Below are 22,792 nucleotides of genomic sequence, written 5' to 3'. Positions count from 1 at the left end.
ATGTAGGGGTGAGCGTATTTAGGTCCGACCCGAAATTACCCGAAATAACAACCGATTCTAAACCAAAACCGAGCCCGACCCGTTACATGTTGGTTCTTAACGATTCATGTTTATAGGCATTCTTCGATTTCGAGTCGGTTCTCGGTCCAGCACACCTGGAAAACCAAAATTGTAATAACCGAACCGATTATAACATATCTGAACTTAATCTTAATTCTTATATACATTTTTTTGTTAGTTTTTATCCCAATTAACGAATGGAAAAAGTCCAATCCAAAATAACAAAATGTCTGGCACATCATAATTAGGGTCATGATATACTAGAAACTTTATTTTGCTAGAAAGGCTAGGAAGTAATCTTGACCATCTATTAAATAACCCATAACTGATATTAAACAGGTGAAATTGAACAAAAAAAAAAAAAAGAGGCACGTGAGTTAGTTAGTTTTAGGGTATTCTACTCCATCCAAGTCAATAGTTTCTCTCTTCTCCAATTCCCCATTGTTTTTAAAACGTTGATAACTTTTTCATACGGGGAAGAGAAATGAATTGCATATGCTGGGTTCTTTTTGAAGATGATGAGTTTTGACCAAAATGCCCCTCCTTATGTTTTTTTCATCTTTGCCACATGTCATCCTCTTATTGCTTCCTATCCTTCCTAGCGAAATTAAACTTCCTATTTGATCTTCTCTCTCACAATTAAACATTAACAAATTTAACAATCAGTAAACATACATCTAGGGTGTTCGCAAAAGCGATTCTGCTTTGTTTTAGTCAACATTAGAATGAACCTTATACTAATTCTGGTTTCTGGAATGAAATTTTAATATAGCGAATGAACCTTTTTTCAAGCTATCACATGTTGATTCTGATTTTTATCACATCCCTTTCTAATCAATAATCTAATCCCCATGCTAATTCTGGATTTTGGAATGAAATTAATCGAATATGAAAATGGAATGGAGTGAAATGGAAGTGGTGTAACTCTAGAATGAAATCGAACAGGTGGTTTAATGTCGGGTTCGATTTTGGTGGAAACCGAAAAACTGATTTTCTATAGAACCTGAGTGTCTATTTAGGGTCAGTGATCGGTTATATATTTTCAATAATTTCGGTTCTCGGTTTGGGTTGGGTAAACGTCGGGTCGGGTCGGTTAGCTCCTTTGCTCACCTAGGGCTGTAAACGAGCCGAGTCGAGCCGGCTAGATCCAGCTCGGGCTCGGCTCGAACTCGATTCGAGCTGGCTCGGCTCGAGCTCGACTCGATTAGAATTCGAGCTAGCTCGGCTCGCCTCGATCTATCTCGAACTAACAAAGAACCGCAAAATGTACTACTTAAAAAGCCTTTAAAAATGAATTTCTTCATAGATTAAGACCATAATTGCCATTTAATTTAACAATATGGCTAAACATGCAAATATAAATAGTTAATTCACTTTGTACATTGTCTTTACCTTGTTTTATAGGAGAGATACTTAGTTTTTGTTTTCTAAGCGACGTGGGACAAAAAATGAAGGATGTAAACCATATCGAGCCAGCTCACGAGCCGAGCCAGGCCAAGCTCGAGCTTGGCTTGTTTACAAACCGAGCCGGCTCCTTTATATCCGAGCCAATTTCGAGCCGAGCTTTCTTTGAGCTTTTTTCGAGCGAGTTTCAAGCGAGCTGCGAGCCACGAGTTTTTTGAACACCCCTATGCTCACCCCTAAACACGTGGGCATTATACAATGAGGCTACGCATAACCATCTTCGTTCAGAATTGATTGATCACGTTTGGTAATTCGGTCGGGTCAACAGCGACGAGTAGTTATCTTTTTATTATTATTCTTAAATTGTAGTTTAAATACATATAACATGTACTAGAATTTCGCTATGTTAATAGCGTGTACTTTTATTATTTTAGTTATTAAATAAATTTATTTAGTTTTATTTGTTGTTTATAAAAATAAATTAAATTCAATAAGTTTTAAATAAAAATATATTAAAAAATAGGAAGTGGATGGTGATGGATCATAACCACATCATATAGGGTGGTGGATAAGGATTGTTGATGAGGGTGAAGTGATGTAAGAATGATGTGGAGGGTGGTGGTAGTGATTAGGAAAATCACCACACCACCAGTGGGGCGGACCCAAAATTTTTTTTCAATGGGGTCCTCTTTTTTTAGTGTTCAAATTTTTCATAACAAAAAGTTAGAATTTTTGGATCGGGGCGGGGCGACCAAGTAGTTCTTAAACCCATATACCATCAGAAGTGCTTTATTGATTCAAATAAGTTGGATTTTTCAAATTTATTTTTCATGACTTTGTTGTTGATGGTGTTTATTTTTGTTAACGAATTCAGAAAATTTGGAGTACCTTCAATATTGTTGTAGACATTGAATTTATCGACAAAAAATAGCATTAGCAATAATTAATATGAAAGCATATATTATCTTCAATATACAACTAAGAATTTATAAACCCATTGACACATGTAGAGTTACCAAAACTACCTATGCTTAGCATAATCCCTTCACGTTTACTTAGTAATTTGTACACAGAAGCTACGAAGGACACTTGTCATGGCATAACTAAAACATGTTTAAAAAAAATGTAAACCCATTGACTTTTTTTTTGGGTTTTGGATTGGAAGCAAGACCACTAATAAGTTAATGGCCTAATGGGTGAAACTACTAAACCCAGTTAAGAACTTTCTACCTTTTGTTTAGATAATATTTGTAGTTGATTTATTTTGTATGCATGAAAATTTTTTGAAGCTGCTCATTGGTGACACGAGAAGCTGCTAATTTTTGTAGTTATGGCATTGGTGACAGGAGAAGCTGCTCATTCTTTTGAATTCATAGTGAAGCTATATGTGTCTTTCATGCAAATAACCATTTTGATATGTTTGATTTTCAGGAAAAACTCAAGTTAAAGATGAGCAGCTATCTTTTAAAGATAAGAGTACTGAAGGAATGATTTAGTAGCAAAATTATTCGTGGTAACATTATAGCTTTTGGAAAATTTAGATTCAAGATTTACAAATTTTACTATATTTATACAGAGTTAATTGCTTTTAAAATATAACCTAGATTATTTAAAACTAGATTATTCATTGGGTCAACCTTCTCCCCCAATTAAATCCATGATGTCATCCCCTTTCAAATTTTTAAACAATAAAAAAAAAGAAAATTAAATTAACTTAATTAAAGTTTTTTGAAAAAAATTATAATTTTTTGACGTATTTTCGATTTCGTTAGTCTATTTTTTTTTTTTTTAAAACGTTGCCCCTATGAGAGTTTTCTATATCCGCCATTGCTTTCCACATATTCCTTTTCCTATGTTTTACACTAACATTGTTTTTTATGCATTTTAGATTTGATTGGATACTTTGTGTATTGTTTCAACATTGAGATGATCGTCACGAGATTTGGGAAAGAAAGCCCAAAGATGAACCTAAAACCAAGCCCGGCCTGCCATTTGAAGCAACTCATTGGTGGTTAACTAAATCCGTCCATTTTCACTCCTCTTGCTGAGTGATGAAATCACAGCCGTCCGTCCATGAAAGCATGTTGATCCCTCAGCAAGTGGTTCAGCTGTGAAAACAACTTTAACAAGTCCTTTTGAAGCCATTCTTCTATAAAAAAAGACTTCGAAAGAGGTAAACCACCAACATGGTGAGTTGCAACCCCTTTAAGACTAGAGGTTATGGAGAGCTTCATCCTCAAGAGGATGGGCCGCCACATCATCGTCACGTAGGAAGGGCTTGGGGGTGATGGATCTAGGGGGGTGGGGGATGAACCTCTTTATATATATATATGTATGTATGTATAGGTATATGTGAGAGAAGGAGAGAGGAGGTGGGGCCGTCGAGTTCGGCTGGTGGGAGCCGAAGTTGCCGGAAATGGGGCGGCAACGGGCATGGGGGGTGGGGAGTTTGGGGCGGCGGCGGGAGGACGGGCCTCAGCCGACCCTCCATACCGACTAGTCTAAGTATCCCTTTCACAGTTGATTCCTGACAACATCAGGATACTTAAGTCTGCCACATCACACCCTTTACATCAACATGGTAAGTAATAAGTTATGAATGTTCTTTTCATATATTATAGAATGTGTTTGTATCTTTGTTTTATTAAATGGGCTCTTATGAAGGAATGAGAGGCATCTAGCACCAGGATATGAAAAGAAACCCTTAGCAAACGATTCGGGCTTGCTAGATAAGGTAACTTGAACAACACTGTAATCTTGAATTCTTTGTTGTTATTATTAAAGAATATGATAAACTTTCATTATTGTCTTTAACAGTTTATAAGTAATTGATTTAATGTAATCTAATAATATTCAACAATTAGATTATTGTTATTGCAATTATATAATTTTTCAAAGCTACTTGAGACATGAACTATTTACATTTATTAAATACCGGACAAAAAGTTTTAGGTCAATCTGACCCATACCAAAAATTTATCCGTTTTGACCCGTTACCTAATCCACCTATTTCTAGTTTTTACCATTTGATCCTAAATATGAATAATGTAAGTGAACAAATGAAGGGGGGTTTTGAGAACATAAAGTCGTAAATTTATTATAAATTATTAGACCTTAGGTCTCTAAGAGTCTAAAACTCTATAGTAAAAACAGCTGTATTATCGAAAGTAGTATATCTTTCTCTCTTTATTGGTTTTGTCTCCCAGAAATCACCATTGTTCTTCAGAAGAACAATGGTGATCGATTAATGATTAGCGTTGTAATGTTGTGAGCAAATTGATAATGTTTAGCATACTCAGCCAACCTGTGTTGTTTCATAACAAAGCTTTCTTTTTTCTTTTGTTTATCGTGGTGTTTTGACTTAATATAATATAGGCTGCAATTCGATCCATTTTACTGTGTGAATTTTCCCGAGTTAATCAGATTTCTTGTAGGATACAACTTGGGTGTGGCACTTGGTTCTTCAACTCAGATTTCGTTTTTGTTTGCTGAGTTTTTTTTTTTTATTTATTTAGACTTAATTATATCTGCATTATTAAATATTTTTTTTTGTTTTTTAAATATAACTTAATTTGTGATATAGCTTTCTATGGACAGTGTCACAGTGGTGTAATTGAATTTTCTAAATATAACTTAATTTTATCTTCATTTATTGTTAATTTATAATACATTTTAGTTTTCTAATTTATGATTAACATAAATGTATTTTTTATGTTACTAATAGACAATGATGTGATTGTGGATTAGAACTTTGTCATAGTATTTCAATATTTGTGTGACACTTAAAAACTGTAATAGTGGCATTTATGTTGGCAGTTAAGGACTTGATCTTAGAATATGTTCATTATAGTGCCATTGTTAATGTTATTCAACTATATTGGTCAGCAATAGAGAAGCAATGCAAAAATTATGGTTAGCTGTAGGGATGCAATGGCCCGATCTTTTCATCTTTATATTATTCAATTTAGGGTGTGCGGAGTGGGACGCGACAAACCTCGGCAAACCTTTTTGCCGATCGGCAAACACCGCCGCCGAGGTTTTTGATGTTGCCGAACAACTCAAGAATCGGGGGAGGATCACCGATGCGGGGAAGGTGATTGAGAGAGAGAGAGGGTATTGTGGGTGGTTCCATTCCTCTCTCAACCATTCACAACTTTTTCCTTTTTTTTAAATATTTTACCAATTCACCAAGTGTCTAAACCATTGCCAACATTTTTCACCAATGTTTAAACACTTTTGACTGATTGACATGGCGTGCTCTGATTGGTCGGTTTTTTGGTTTGTCACTCCAAAGTGTTTAACCACTTCTTACACCCTTAGTGCCCATGGCCTTATAGCCTAGTGGCATCTTGGTGGTGGGATAAAGCTTTGGGACCAATAGGTCCTGGGTTCGATTCCCACAAGGGGGTTTTCCCATGTTTATTGGGTTTCCTCCTGAATTGGTGTGGCGTTATGCCTAGTGGAGATGGATATGATCGGGTGGTTCCTCTGGTGGCACGATGATACTCCAGTGGTCCGTCAGTGATCCAAATTTGCCGTTCAAAAAAAAAAAAAAAAAAAAAAAAAAAAAAAAAAAAAACTCCTTACACCCTTAGTGTTTCAGCTACTCATGTTTGTTTATTTTTATAGCCATTGCATTGGTCAGTTATGGAGGTTAGAACCCTTGCATAACTGAGGGTATACGGTGTGGAGATCGGCAAAGAGTGGCAAACTAGTTTACCACTCGGCAAACACCGCCGCCAACACTAGTTTGCCACTCAAAGTTTACCAAATCGGTGATGGTTTGACGATTCGGTGAGGGGAGGAAGGAGAAAGAGAGAGGGTATTGTGGGTGGGGTCCATTCCTATCTCAACCAATCACACTTTTTTCCTTTTTTTTAAAAAAAAATAGTTTACCACTTCACCAAGTGTTTAAACCATTGCCAATACTTTTCACCAAAGTTTAAACACTTTTGACTGATTGACATGGCGCGCCCTTATTGGTCGGTTTTTTGGTTTGCCACTCCAAAGTGTTTAACCACTCCCTACACCCTGAGTTGAGGTCATGACTTGGTTTGACTATTATAGTTATATTTGCATTGTATGTATTTGTTTTAGTTCTTTGTTTTTCTAAGTTGGTTTGTAGATATTAAAGTAATTATGGTGTACCCGGTTTTAGTTTTGCACTTGTGTGCAAATACATAATTGGTTTGACTATTATAGTCCTATTTTCATTGTATGTATTTATTTTTAAAATACTAAATCTTAAAGTTGGATTAGAGTGCACCTAATTCCTTTCTTATTTGATTCACATTATAGTTTTTGATGAATGCATTATTTAGCTTCACAAATAATGCCAATATTTCAAGTTTATGTTATATAATTTAAGTATAAACATTTTTGATCTCAACAAAAAGTGATAATAATTTATTAATTATTATTTTTTGTTTCAATATATTAATGAATTTAACTTAATTTATGCTCTCAAGAAGAGTATTAAAAGGGATTCTAATGTATAAACGAGAATCACATATCTAAAAAAAACTAATCAAATCGAGAAGAGGAATAAAGGTGAGTTAAATCTAAATATTAATAAAAGACTACAATTAATGTCACGTGTCAATTTCTCCTTCAAGTTCACAATTTTACTTTTATCTTTATTTAAAAATATTTTGTTATCCTTATCCGTATTATTGTTAATATTATTATTATTATTATCTATAAATCTCTTAATTTCAATTTTAATATTATATATAAAAACTATTTTGTTATCCTTATCCTTATTATTATTATTATTACTATTACTATTACTATCACTATTACTATTACTATTACTATTATTATCATTATTATTATTAAATCTCTCAATTTTAATTTTAATAACATACGGAGGAATATTATATTTTTTTGTCATCTTTTTTCTTTTCTTTTTTGGCATTGTGATTTTTTGTTTTGTAACAAAACTTTAGTTTTTATAATTTGTGTCACAAAGGTTAAATAATTTTAGTTTGTTTATTAGTTTTTGTTTTACGTTTTTCTCGGTTTGTTTGATGTTCGTTGCTATTTAGCATAGTGTTTGATAGTCACATTTGTCCCCTCAGGGTTTTTTTTTATTCGTATTTGGTGGTCACATTTGGTCTTTTAAGTTTGTTTTACCCCCTCACTTTCTAATACGCATCGTTATAAATTCGACTCCTACGTTTTACGTCACGTAAGTCACTTTGTGTTGGAAATTCGTGTTTTTTTACGCTTTACCCGGTTTTGGTCTTCGTTCGACGCTACTTAGCATGATTTTACATCCCCATCTCCTCAACGTTGGTAGCATGTTTTATGCCCATTGGCCCGCAACGCGGGTAGCTTAAGGCTAGTGTATAATGATAATAATATTTTATAGATGAAGAGGCTATGTGTATAAAGAGTTAAATGCCATTTTAGTCCCTGTGATTTGGGCCATTTTGCCAGTTTAGTCCAAAAGTTTTATTTTTAACCTGTGGGTCCAAAAAGGTTTCACAGTTGCCATTTTAGTCCACTGGGTTAACTTCATCCGTTTTTTCTGTTAACGAGAAGGCCAATTTGGTCATTTTTTATGGCTGAATTGCCTTTTTAGTTAACAGAATTACATACAAAATGACCAAATTGGCCTTCTCCTTAACAGAAAAAACGGATGAAGTTAACCCAGTGGACTAAAATGGCAATTGTGAAACCTTTTTAGACCCACAGGTTAAAAATGAAACCTTTGGACTAAACGGGGAAAATGGTCCAAACCACAGGGACTAAAATGGCATTTAACTCGTGTATAAAAGTTTAAATGTTTGTGGTTTCCCAAGATGTTTATGTTTTCAAAGTTTGGCAGCTTTTATTAGATGTTAATTTTATGTTTTCAAAGTGATCTTTTTTATCCACCTCAAATTAAATTTCATCTCCCACCGTTGGATTTACCTTCTCCCAATTAAATATATTAATTAAAAGTCATTTAGCTTTATAACTTTTACCTCTGGCCTCTTACTCGTGTTATATAAGGAACCAGAACTGACAATGTTCCAAGTCACGAGAAGAAGAAGCGTGCTTGAGGAAGGGATGGTTTAATTGGGGGAGAAGGTTGACCCAATTAAATGAATGCATGGGTAGAGGGGGGGAGAGGTTGGCCTAATTAAACGGTTCGAGGGGTATTAATTAATCACAATTCACTAAGAAAAAAAAACTACACACGCATATTATCATTTACCTAATGTAATGACAATGGATTATGGGAAAAAAATATTCTTTTAGATTTCTAGACGTTTTTTACAGATTATTCAATCTGATGTGTTATAGTTTTTGGTTTGGAATCTGATGTGTATATTTATAAATTTCTATATAATTTAGTTTTTGGCAATAACCCTTAAATGAGAGCGTGCAATTGGGGGAAAAGGGATAGAAGAGCGTGCAAAAGAACATGGTTTAATTGGGGGAGAAGTTTATCCCAATGAAAATGTTGCAAGGTTTATAATTAGTCTTGGTTATTGGTTAAAAAAACTTTAATTAATTTAATTTCTTTTAATTTTTTTTTTGAATTGTTTAAAAATTTGAAAGGAGATGACATCATGGATTTAATTGGGGGAAAATGTTAACCCAATGAATAAATTGCGAGTTTTAAATAATCTAGGTTATAGTTTAAAAACAGTCATTAATCCTTTTAATTTATTTTTCTTTTATTTATTGTTTAAAATTTAAATAAAAGATGACATCATGTTTTCAAGAATTGACATCATCTTTTCTAAATAACAGCCTATAAGATTAATAAACAAACAAATCATTTGAAAAGTACACCTTGGACCATTTGGCATTACTGCCACATATTGTTTGATAATTTGTAAACGACAAAAATGACTAGACAAAGTTTGCCAACAATGTATTCTATTTAGGTTTTACTATGTCATAGTGTTTTGTTTGGAATCTATTATAAAAAAAAAATATTATGCTTTCACATTTTGTATAGATAATAACTTATTAATGTAGTAGCATATGAATAACTTATGAGTAGATTTCCGTATGTATTTTCTATTTTTTATTGACTAATGTTTATCGTTGTAATTTTGTTAGGAAATTTAAAATGTTCAGCATATGGCATTTCGTATTTGTATCGATTAATGAATTAGAGTTAAAACATTATGTACTTACGATTGATTTGATGGAGATATTGATTTCATTGACTAAAACAAACACGTGTGTTACACGGGTCATAAGCTAGTTATTAATATGAGATTTCAATGCTGTCTAAGTCATTATCACACCTATTAGTAATTTAATGCTTATTTTCTCTGAACCAATAGATTAAATGGGACTGGCCAAAAAATTTAATGACCTTTATTGTTTCTTGCAAGTCTTCTGATGCTCACGTACCTATATAAAGCCTACAACACTTGTCCAACTGCACACAGTTTGCATTTCACGATGCTTTTCAAAACTAAACTATCATCTCTGAATATTCCGATGAAGATATATGGTTTTTATGTGTTTTCTTTGTGTTGTTTCCTGATTTTTAATGGAGTCCGTGTTGAAGCTTTCAGGAACCATACACGGCTACTGAATGTTTCACAGTCTTACCGGACAGCATATCACTTCCAGCCTACCAAAAATTGGATGAATGGTACAGTTTTTTGGTGGATTAACATATGTGTTTTGTTTCATTATCTTTCCTTGTTCTAATGTTTGATCTATTTACATGCATGTTCAAATGGTTGCTGTTGGAATTTGCAGATCCTAATGGTAAACCCACAATCTTTTATGCACTTCACATTGGTTTAGATTTTGTTTTCTAGAAATAAATAGGTACTCTTTTGTGATTACATGGGGTATCATTTTAAAACGTTTTGAAAAATGGGGCTGCCACACTTATTACAGGTGACATCTATAAGTCTTTATTTAAATTTTTCTTTTTGCATTTTTCATTTGATTTCGTTTTTTTTCCTAATATGTGTCTTTGGAGTTTTTGAAAATATTGATATTACATGTTATTAGGAAAAAAAAAAAACAAGATTAAATGCTTAAAAACTGAAAAAGAAAGAAAAAAAAGACATGGAGATGTCATTCTCATGGACTGGCATACCCATTTGTGAAAAATTTAAAAATTATATCTTATGTAATCACATTCTATGAAAAGTACTTGTTTCTAAAAAAAGTCATTCTTGAATCTTGATGGACCATTTGCCTTTTATTAATGAAATATGACACATAAAACATTTGGTGCATTTGGTTTGTTATTGATAACGCAGGACCAATGTATTACAAGGGGGTCTACCATTTTTTCTATCAACACAATCCATATGGTCCACTATGGGGTAACATGTCATGGGCTCATGCCATATCACATGATCTTATCAACTGGGTACATCTTGATATTGCTCTTGTACCAAACGAGCCTTACGATATCAATGGGTGTTTTTCTGGTTCGACAACGATACTACCAAATGGTGAACCGGCGATCCTATACACAGGTGTTGATGCCAATTTACACCAAGTGCAAAATTTGGCATTTCCCAAAAACATATCGGACCCGCTACTAAATGAATGGGTAAAATGGCCACTTAACCCAATATTGAGTCCTCCGGATGAAATTGACCCATCCTTTTATAGAGATCCATCAACTGGTTGGATGGGTGCGGATGGAGAATGGAGGGTTGTGATTGGAACTCGGATTGATCATCAAGGAGCAGCTATTCTATACAAAAGTAAGGATTTTCGCAGTTGGAATAGGTCTCTGAGCCCGTTACACCTCTCTAACATAACAACATTTTGGGAATGTCCTGACTTTTATCCTGTTATGCGTAATGGGAAAAGCGGGCTTGATACATCAGTTACATCCGTTCAAGGGAAGGACATTAGGCATGTTCTTAAAGCTAGTTTTAATTACCAGGATTATTATATACTGGGAAAATACGATCCACTAAGTGACCGCTACGACGTTGATGCTGACTTTATGAAGAGTAAAGGGTGGTTACGGTATGATTATGGGAGGTTTTATGCTTCTAAGTCGTTTTATGATGGTGAGAAGAAGAGAAGGATATTATGGTCATGGGTTTGTGAAGGTGATACTGCACCAGATGCTATCGAAAAAGGTTGGTCTGGCCTTCAGGTAATAATCTAGACTTGTTTTTCTTTCCATTTAGGGTGTGTCTAATTTAGTGATGATTATAAAAAGGTATGTTTTGGGGTGGGCTGGGCTGAAAAGCATACCTTTTTTTATCTGTTTCTTTAATCTAATGATGATATTGTTATAAAATCTATAATAACACGTTTTCAGACGATTCCTAGGAGCATCTGGCTTAGTAAAAATGAAGATCAGTTGGTGCAGTGGCCTGTCAAGGAACTAGAGAAACTACGAACACGAAAAGTGCATTTGGAGAATAAAAAACTCAAGGGCGGGTCCATGATTGAAATTTCTGGTATCACAGCTTCACAGGTGACTAAATCTAATCTTGTACTTATTCAGTTATTTGAGTTCAAAGGTCAAACTACTTTACACAGAGAAAATAATACGGTTTCAGTTACTAATTAGATTATCAGTATAGCCTGTACCATGTATATCCGTTTATTAACATCAAACAGACCAAAAAACATTTACACTATATTAGCTTTGCGGCTGAGATGAAGTTCATTTGACCTCGATAGTCAACGGGTTACACAAATTTCTCTGACAGATAATTTACCTCTTGTTGTAGGCTGATGTAGAAATCACGTTTAGCTTCTCAAATCTCAAACATGCTGAGGTGTTGAGTGCTGAAGTAGTTGATCCCCAAATTCTTTGTACACAAAAGAATGCTACAACAGATGGCAAATTTGGGCCTTTCGGTTTGCTGGTTTTGGCTTCGAAGGACCTTACTGAACACACTGCGGTCTTCTTTCGTGTCTTTAGAATTGCTAACAGTTTCCGAGTGCTCATGTGTGCTGACACAAGCAGGTTTTGTCCAAAACTATTTATTCTTTTAAATAAAAAGTGATTCAACTGTGACTACAGAAATTATAATAGCTACAAAGTCACTTGATGCTGCATTTACATTGTTGTTTCTTCTTAAAATAGGTCGTCTTTAAAACCATTTATCGACAAACCCATCTATGGAGCTTTTCTTGCACTTGATCCTCGATACGCAAAGATCTCCTTGAGAACCTTGGTATTTTTATTACTAGTTTACAAATATATATATATTTTGTATGATTATATGTGCATTTAAAGGAGGCACTTTTTCTTTTTAATCATTTTGTTTGATTTACAGATAGATCACTCCATTGTAGAAAGCTTTGGTGGAGAAGGGTTGGCTTGCATTACATCAAGAGTTTATCCGGTACTGGCAGTTGGAGAACAAGCACATCTTTATGCATTCAACAATGGCACTCAGAGTTTGAGTATCTCAAGTTTAAGTGCTTGGAGTATGAAGAAAGCTCAAATTGTCTAATTCCGTAAGGAAAAGAAGAAAGCCTATTAAATAAACGAACCCATGTATGGTGTCTCAGATCCATTAGTCTCGATAGCGCTAAAGCACGAATCTACGACCAAAGTGTGTTATGGAAAATTTTGCAATGAAAATTTTAGTTTTGTTATTGATAGTTGGTTGCTATGTATGCATGATTACAAGGCTCATATTCTAGGCATGACCAGTTTTATGATTAAAAACAGACAACTCAAAAGTTTTATATCCAGACATTGTAAATACAAAAGTAGATCGGGTATCTAATGCGAGATCCTCAATCAGCTTAGACCATCCATCAGTGAAAGCACTTTTGTCGGACTATCCCTCCATCTTGACATTCCAAAACCTATCTCCCACATACAGAGTTGCTCATCCACCTTTAAAATTCTTGCTGGAAAATTCTCTCCAGAATTTGTCCGCCATGAGCTGAAAAGTAGTTATAAATTAATATAAACAAACCATACACAAGAAAAACGGTGAATAAACAAACTAATTATATCATATATAGTACTTACAATGAAGCCATCATCAGCTATAATTTTAGCGATAAAAGAGTTATCGAAAACACATGCTTTAAAGACCGAAAGATACAATGTGGATGGTCCAATAGCCTTAAACAAAAGATAATCATTTTTTTTTTCAAACCACAATCCCTAACGACTTTAGTGAAGCCATCACCAAAGACAGGGCCAACACATTTCTTTTAACTCTTACCACCCATAATATGTCACCATCAACAATTTTAATAGATTCACCATATGGCACTTGTTCTCCCCACAATAATAGAGTAAAATCATACGGTATTTCCTATCAATCGAAACAAAACAATTAAGTAGCAAGAAGTTATGTTTAGTAAACAGAAAAGTAAAAAAACATACAAAAAATATAGGATCATCGTTCTCAATTAACTTTAAGAAAGAAGGAGTGTTGTTATTGGAATCCATATCTGCAAAAGAAATAACAATTGTTTTTAAAACTTAATAACAATAATTTAATTATAGAAATCAAATCATAATACCGAAAACAAAAGTCACACCAATATAAAGAAAATAACGAAATCTTTTAAGAACCTAACAATGAATAAAATACGAAAATTATTACTGAGAAAACAAACCGTCACAGATTCAGAACATTGATTCTTAAATTTTTAAAATAAATACCGAACATAAACGATAAAAACAAATATTATACTGATAAAAAAACACAACAATAACATTTAACTAACCTCTGTTGTTTGACGAATAATCCGAGTCCGATTGTTATCCAAGATTTAGGATTCCACATGAAAAAGTAAATCAAGAAACATCAGTAACTTGGATAAATGTTTAACACATAAATAACCATCATAGATACTATATAAATAACAAAATGTAGATGATGATGCAGAAAACGTTGGTAGTTGATTTGTATTGCAAAACAATAAAAAGGTAAGGAAAATTGGTTTTTAATAAACCAACCTTTGTCCTGTTGGTAAATAATAATCTTACCTACGTAATTGGTATACAATAATCCTACCTATCAACATGTTGGTACTCAATGAACTTTCGTTAATTTTTTTAAACTGAAATTAGTTTTTAAGTTTTATTTATTACACAAACAGTCCCTGTAGTTGTAATTTACTAGTTTTAACTATTTATAAAATTTAATTACATGGCCCTTGACGTTTTTTTGTTTTACAAAATAGTTAAAACTAGTAAATTATAACTACAGGGACTGTTTGTGTAATAAATAAAACTTAAAAACTAACTTCAGTTAAAAAAAATTAACGGAAGATCATTAAGAACCAACATGTTGATAGGTAGGATTATTGTATACCAATTACGTAGGTAGGATTATTATTTACCAGTGGGGCAAAAGTTGGTTTATTAAAAACCAAAAATAGATTCGATTAAAAATGCACAGTAGATAAACAACAAAATAAAAGAACATACCTGCAACTTTTAGGATCGGATCTACAAAAAATACAGAACAACGACGAAGTTAATATCATTCAAAGCAATCTTTATAAAATCAACATTCTATTTAATCGAATAACATGAAGAAACCAGATTTAGCCTTGATTTTGTAGATTTACCTTTGATGATGATAGATTACTTGATAAAGAAAGCAGATGATGAACGAATGTGCGAGAGAAAGAATAGAGAAAATTGATGGTGTCGGTAAGTGGGATAATAACAATAATGGAGACCTAACGAATTTATATGATCCGAATAGTGTATGTCGGTGCGTTTCAAATCCAATAGTCCGACCCGAAGTCTTCCGGATCCCGCGTACAAAGAAAGTAATATTGCTTCCCTCCCAAAATCAGCCTTTAGCTTCATCATAACATGTGGTATAAATCCATCTCATTTGTTATATATTATATAAATAGGGTTATATATAACTAAAACCAATCCACAAGGTGTAGTCTTAATTAAATCACTAATAATCTAATGGGATATTTCGTAACCGACTAGATTGAAATTCTAATTCAATGCGTGTCATTAAATAGAAAATCATAACATAAGGCTTTTAACTATCCTTTTATATTGAATCACTCCAATTCTTCCAGTGATACTCCACCACAACAATTCTTTGTAACGGTCACTATTTTTGCCCGTTGGCCTCACATACCACCGCGACCACCGCCACCGAATCGGATAGAGGTTACTCAAGTAGTTGCCGACGGTGATACATGAATCAAATCTGCATCCTTTGTCGGTTGATATAGATTTCAGTTCCGGTTTAAGGTAACAATCCTAACCTGTTATATATTTTGAAACGTTAAACAATTTCTGAAACCTGAAATATTACTTTTCACATATGGGATTTTTGGGTAAATGAGGCGAGTGTGTATCATGGAAAAATTAAGGAAGAAGATGACCAGTGATATAAAATTTAAGTAAGCTTAGTGATCAAGTTTATTATGCTAAAGGGTGTGGGGATCATGATTGGGACATAATTCGCCACGTAGAAATATGAATGGAAGGCTATACCATCCTCGTCCCTAATCCGCCATGGTTTGCATGAATTAAACCATAGCAACCATGACCCTTATTTCCATTTTTCAAGTAATCATTTTTTTTTCTTTAAACAAAAATAAATTAAAATAAATAATGAGACAGTTGTATCAACAATTAACATATAAACCTGAAAGTCTGATGTATCCTTGATAAATCATTTTTACTTTATTAATTACAATATTATTCATCCTTAATTTAGCAAAAATACTTGTGAGAGTTTCTTACTATCCAATTTGTTTACACTTCTTACACTTCTCAAGTTTCATTTTTATATACATCAACCCCTTCAGTTTTCATATATATCAACCTTTTTAACTTTCATCATGTATTTTTCATTTTTAATTTTAACACTTTTACACTTTTAACTTTGGTCTCATATAGTTTTCATCTTTCAAAAAATTATTTTTACGTTTCGGTCTAAATCTTACGAGTAAAAACGTTTCAACGTATGTGTGTGGTTCAAATCCGAGCAAGGAGAATTTTAATATTAATTTGGTGATACTAACATACTAAATACTAACCCGGTTAACAATATTCTAACCGTACGCCTTTAAAAAAAGTGAATTTCCAAAATAAATAACAAGTTCTAAATAAATTAAAGTTGGGTTTGTTTTCCGTTCGTGAATACATGTAGGATTTGAGGATTAAATTTTATGATATAGTCAAATGATCAAAACGTGAAACTTAATACACAAACACTAACAATCATAAATACAGGATGATAAATAGTAATTTTTTTTATAATAATTTATAGCATTTTATTATTATTTTATTTAATATATTATAATAGCTTATTATTATATTCACTTGAAATAACATATTATTGTTTACGAATTTACCAATGACGATTAATAGTAAGTTTATTTTTATTAGAAAGGACGATGAATAGTAATTTTATTTTTATAATAATATATAGCTTTTAATTATTATTTTATTTAATATATTATAATAGCTTATTATTATATTCACCTAAAATAACATATTAATGTTTACGAATTTACCAACGACGATGAATAGCAAGTTTATTTTGTTAATAATATATAGCTTATTATTATATTTAATATATTGTAATATTTTATTATTATATTTACTTTTAATAACATATTTTTAACTTTTATTTCCTTTTTTTTAAAACTATATAATATTTCCTTTACCATTTTTTAATATTTTTTCTGTTTTTTAGAACATACATACAGTTAACGAAGGACGATTAATAGTAACTTTATTTTTATAATAATATATAGCTTTTTATTATTATTTTATTTAATATATTATAATAGCTTATTATTATATTCACTTGAAATAACATATTATTGTTTACGAATTTACCAATGACGATTAATAGTAAGTTTATTTTTATTACAAAGGACGATTAATAGTAACTTTATTTTTATAATAATATATAGCTTATTATTATTATTATTATTATTATTATTATTATTATTATTATTATTATTGTTGTTGTTATTTAATTTATTATAATAGCTTATTATTACATTCACCTGAAGTTACATATTTTTGTTTACGAATTTACCAATGACGATGAATAGTAAGTTTATTTTTATAATAATATATAGCTTATTATTATTATTATATATTTAATATATTGTAATAGTTTATTATTATATCTACTTTTAGTAACATATTTTTAACTTTTATTTCCTTTTTTAAAACTATATAATTTTTTTGAACGGCCAACAAACTAAATCTCGAGCTATTTTTTAAAACTATATAATATTTCCTTTATCATTTTTTAATATTTTCTTTTCTGTTTTTTTAGAACATATATTTATTTATCAATTAATTTGATACTTCTTTAACGATTTACGTTTATAACTTTTTTCTTAAAACATTGTTTACCAAGGACGATGAATAGTAATTTAATTTTTATAATTATATATAGCTTTTTATTATTATTATTATTATTTTATTTAATATATTATAACAGCTTATTATTATATTCACCTGAAATAACATATTATTGTTTACGAATTTACCAATGATGATGAATAGTAAGTTTATTTTTATAATAATATATAGCTTATTAGGGAGAGGATCAAATATGAAGTTTATTTTGGCTAGGAAGGATAAGAAGAAATGGAAGCTTATTACGAATTTACCATTGCGTTTTAGGTAAAACACATTTTATGTGTTTTTAATGCATTGCGTTATAGAAAAAAAAAACACTTTCTTTTAGGTTTTTATCTATTGCATTTTAGGAAAACACATTTTTATGTGTTTTTTTGGTCCAATGCGTTTTAGAAAAAAAAAAACACATTTTGAAATGTTTTTAGTCCATTGCGTTTAGGAAAGAACATTTTCTTTTGTGTTTTTAGGCAATTGCGTTTTAGAAAAAAGACATTTTTATGTGTTTTTGATCCATTGCGGTTTAGAAAAACACATTTTGAAGTGTTTTTAGCCCATTGTGTTTTAGGTAAAAACACATTTGTAAAACACATTTTTATGTGTTTTTAGTCCATTGCGTTTTAGAAAGAATATTTTTTTTGTGTGTTTTTAATCCATTGCGCTTTAGAAAAAAGACATTTATTTGTATTTTCTCCTTCTCTGTAGGAGATAGAAGAAGTTTTATTTTTTTTTCTTTGTAGAAACAAACAAATATATAAATTTTTTATTCTCATTTCAATTAGATTCAGTTAAATAATTTTTTTAAACTATTATTATTTAATATTTAATAGGATACAGAAATAAGAAAATAATATTAAATCACAAACTTGGTGGATCTCTCTTATTTATTTATTTTTTTATTATTTCTTTTATTTTTTTATTTATTAATAATCATCTAATATTTCATTGGTTTTATCACGTGTACTACACATGCTTTGAACCTAATAAAAAAATTAAATTTTTAATAAGTAAATAGTACATCGAATTAATCATTCAAATACATATCTCGACGACCGTATGTTTTAATCCATTACATAATATTTATTTAACTCGTGCAATACACGAAGTATTTTAAAGATATAACCATATTGCTTATTATGTAAAATTAAATTTATTCAATCTGTTTAAAACACGGGGTTCCAAACTAGTCTATATATATATATATAAATGAGATGTGATTTGGGCTAGGTGGCATTTAATTTTGGCTATTTTTGCTGATGTGGCAAGTTTTGATGGTGAGTTTAGGAGGGAATTCTCAAATGGCTTCTACAATCACGATTTTAACAAAAAAGTGGCGGGATCCGAATGCATTTGGGTCGGGTTTTTTTCCTAATACAACTTTCACCTGTATTCGGATCCTTTATATATTTCTTTTAACGCTTTCTTCCTTCACACAGTTCCAAATTTTCACAGACCCTAAATCTGAGCTCTTCATCTGCTTCTCTTTTCTTTGCAATCTTATACCCTATCCTCCCACCGCTTCATCGCAATCCTCACAAACTCTGTTTCTTTTCGATCGAAGTATGGAAGACAATGATGGTGGTGTTTAGGGTTGGAGAAACGATGGTGTGAGCAATGGTCGGAGACGAAGGGTTTCATCAATCTTAATCACATGTATGTTCTTCCTACTTAATCTTTGATTCTTTTTTGTTATCTGATTTGAATCGTATTAACCCTATTGTTGTTGTTTGTTTTTTATCCCAAAAACCCTAAATACTCAATGTCTACATGCGGTTTGATTTGTATGTCGATTCTTCCATGGCGATTCCTAAATACTCAATACCAACATCACCAAGATCGCAAACACTAGGTAAGGTTATTAATTTTGTTTTATGGTATGAGTTTACTTTTTTCTCTGACTGCCATCATTTTTTATTACAAACCCTAAACGTCTTCTTCTCCATCACATGTATGTTGTTCTTGATTCAGTTGCAAGGTCTTGATGGATCCCTCACTCTTCTAGGTAAGAGTTTCTAATTAAGAGTGTTGATTGTGGATCAATGAAATAGAATTGATTTGTATTGTCTGGTTTATTGTTTTTTGTTTTGCAAAAATGTGATTGTTTAGGGTTTTTTTTTCATTATTGTGATTGTTGAAGAAACTTATGTTTTTCTTTTGTTTATGTGGTATGGCAGCCATGGATGTTGTTGGTTCTAACGAAGCACCGGTGAAAGTTGAGGTTTGTGCTCAAATCTCATTTGTTTTTTATGATCTTTGCAGATTTTATGTGGTCAAATATATTATTTTAAAGGCTAAATAATTTGTGTTTTGATAATATCTTTGTAGCGGAAGAGGATTGTAGTTTCAGTATGTTGGATTGTTGGATTTCAATCTTTGGTATCATGGAATACTGTGTTGACTATTGCAGACTACTACTATGCCTAATTTCTTGTAAGTTCAAGGGCTTTAAGATCTATCTTACTTTTAAGAACTCTATGCTAAACCGAATAAATCATTAAAAGAATAAAAGCAATAGATTTCACCAGAAAAGTCAAATGACACTTTTTCATGCTTCTATAATGTGGACTCTATTATTCTCCAGGGAAACTATGTATTTGATGAGAGGTAAAAGGGAATTGAAGATGTGGAAGCAAAATCATTTAAGGCTCGAATGATGGCTACCCCCCTCCCTGTAAAATATGAATCTTAGGTTGCTGGACCACTGGCATGCTTAGATTTAGTTTACGAACTTGTAATTTAATTATTGAGACTTAAAGACACAATTTTTTATGTTTATACAAGTAGACTATACTTTTGATTACATCAACTCTATTAATCATTTCATACCAATTGCAACAAACTGGTCAATCAAGACATTACATATTTAACCTAAAATGAGAGACTTGCTCTCATTTCACAAAAAATAATCTCTTTTTTATTTCTCACGAAAACAGTTATTTATATATAATGATCAGAAGTTACCAAACACTCATTTATCCCCTTAAATAGAACTTATATAGTTGTAACTCAATAGATATCTTATTTTTTTTTTCTTTTTGAAGGTGAACCTTGATGTCGTTAGGCCATCCGCACAGATCGATTCATGAATCCTGCTTTATCTTAACTGGAAGCTGCTTTCTCAGCAACCCATATAAAAACTAAGATTACCAGTTATATCAAATGCTGACCCTGGTGAGCTCCAATTCCAACGCTTTGTAAGAATTATATCCTTAGTAATTGAGGTAATACTTCTAACTATTCAGTTGGTACCGATTTAATACACTTAACAATTATTTTAAGCAAGCAGGATGTTTGGTATGATCCCATATAAAGTAAAATTTATAGATATACTCATATGAAATGTAGCAACAAGTTTATAATAAGAAAAACAAGGGTACAAACGCTATATATTTGCATTTTTGTCAAGTAACAGAGTTTTGGGTTCGGATATGGTGATTTTGTTAAATGCATGATTTGAATGACAACCATAACATCTATTGTTAGTTAGCTTAGCATCTGAAATTTTTGTATTATTTTGGTTGTGATGGACTTTTTAAATTATCAGAGCTAAGATCCTCATTGCTCATATTTAAGTAACAATTGTTCTTTTCTTTGTGCAGGTATGACGTTGCCTTAGCTTTGCGAGTTTATCAGTTTTGTTATTGGTTAAGGTATGTTCTTTCTTTTGTGTGATTTTGGAGACGATTGTTATGTTAGATTTCATTTTTTGTTGTTTGCATTTGTTGTTGCTTTTATTGTGCGTTCTGATTTTCTTTTTTTGTGTTTTATGTTTTTTTTTTGTCTAAAGCTTTTTGGAGAAGGTAATGATCAATTGTTTGTGATAGTCATGTGATTTTGTTTCGTAAGGTATTTGCCTTTATTTTTTGGGAATTTTGAGTTAAAATGGGTATTTTTGATTGCTTTTTGAGTTGTGATTGTTGATGATAATCTTGCCTTTGGTTTTCAATATGGTGTGATGGCTGTATTGCTTATTTTTGCAAGCGAGCCGACGGTTCACGTCATGGTCACCGGCTTTAAGGTTTGGGAATCTGGAGGGTCTTAAATAATGCACTTATGATTAAGAATTACACTTTTGATTGGGCATATATTTTTCTTAACCTTTTTGGAGAAGGTAATGATCATTCTTTCGTGATGTTCATGCGGCTTTATTTCGTAACGCATCTGGCTTACTTTTTTGGGAGTATTTTTTATTGCTTCTTGGGCTATGATGGTTGCCTGAGCCATCTTTTAATTATATAAAACCACGCCGATGACATGTTGCCATTGGTTTTCAATTTGTCTGCATTGGTCGTGTGGCTTATTTTTGCAAGGTAACTAAAATTTTCCATGATGGTCCTCTGCATTTTCAATGGCAACCAGGGCAATCAGCTTTAATTTTTGAAAATCTTGATTTTTGGGCGTTGATGTTTGTCTAAGCCGTTTTTGTGATAATGTCTTTGACTTTTGACTATGCATGTTTGGAATGACATGCTTTTGGTTTTCAATTTGTATGTGATGGCCGTGCTGCTTATTTTCTCCAAGTATCCGACGTTTTCTGTGATGCTCATGTGGGGTTTTCATGTGCAGATGACACCGACATCAAAGAACTCCCGCCAGATCGTCTGTCTTACTGAGATCCGCCGTTTCTTTGAGGAATTTATCCATCTATATATATATACACACACGCTATTTAATACCTCTTTATTAATGTACGTGTTTTGGCATTCTTAACTTGATAACAATAAGAATGAGAACAAATCAGTGAAAGTCGCAGTCAAAGCTATCGAGTATTGGATGTGAGTCCAAAATCTTGCATCTATTTCTGTGTTTGTTCTTTGCATACATAAATCTTATATTTAAGCACATGAATGTTTGTGATGACAGGGATCTGTATGCCTCCTACATTATTGAAAGCTTGAGGCAGTGATTTGATTCGGTATGTTAGTGTATAAACATGTAATATGTCAAGAGACTTAAAAAACTTGTAAGGGTTATAATGGTTGCATGCAGTTATGTTTAACAGATCAATTACACTATTGCTATTTTCTTTATTAA

General features: G+C 32.0%; 1 protein-coding gene and 1 long non-coding RNA gene across 6 annotated transcripts; both read left to right on the top strand.

Moving 5' to 3' along the window:
- The first annotated feature begins 3,917 nt into the window (after positions 1–3,917).
- Positions 3,918–13,020, top strand: LOC110898890 (beta-fructofuranosidase, insoluble isoenzyme CWINV1). Of its 2 annotated transcripts, XM_035987392.1 has the most exons (9): positions 3,918–4,045; positions 4,129–4,198; positions 9,986–10,072; positions 10,183–10,191; positions 10,698–11,557; positions 11,726–11,884; positions 12,144–12,382; positions 12,503–12,593; positions 12,696–13,020. In XM_035987392.1, exons 3-9 carry the CDS (start codon positions 10,066–10,068, stop codon positions 12,873–12,875), a joined length of 1,545 nt encoding a protein of 514 aa, XP_035843285.1. In that variant the 5' UTR covers positions 3,918–4,045; positions 4,129–4,198; positions 9,986–10,065; the 3' UTR covers positions 12,876–13,020. The 2 variants fall into 2 exon arrangements, with proteins under 2 accessions (XP_035843285.1, XP_022001437.1); XM_022145745.2 differs by lacking the exons at positions 3,918–4,045; positions 4,129–4,198 and having other exon boundaries at positions 9,862–10,072.
- A 6,160-nt stretch (positions 13,021–19,180) lies between these two features.
- On the top strand, positions 19,181–22,792 carry LOC110898889. Of its 4 annotated transcripts, none has more exons than XR_004889660.1 (9): positions 19,181–19,607; positions 19,727–19,760; positions 19,933–19,976; positions 20,084–20,188; positions 20,340–20,447; positions 20,800–20,979; positions 21,358–21,408; positions 22,325–22,533; positions 22,622–22,792. It is a non-coding gene; the product is annotated as an uncharacterized LOC110898889 (long non-coding RNA). The 4 variants fall into 4 exon arrangements; XR_002569704.2 differs by having other exon boundaries at positions 19,182–19,607; positions 20,340–20,429; positions 20,800–20,929; XR_002569702.2 differs by having other exon boundaries at positions 19,182–19,607; positions 20,800–20,929.

This window comes from Helianthus annuus, chromosome 3 (genome assembly GCF_002127325.2).
Source record: "Helianthus annuus cultivar XRQ/B chromosome 3, HanXRQr2.0-SUNRISE, whole genome shotgun sequence".
Lineage (NCBI taxonomy): Eukaryota > Viridiplantae > Streptophyta > Magnoliopsida > Asterales > Asteraceae > Helianthus > Helianthus annuus.
The sequence above is the reverse complement of the archived record's forward strand: the minus strand, read 5'-3'. Positions and strand labels throughout refer to the sequence as shown.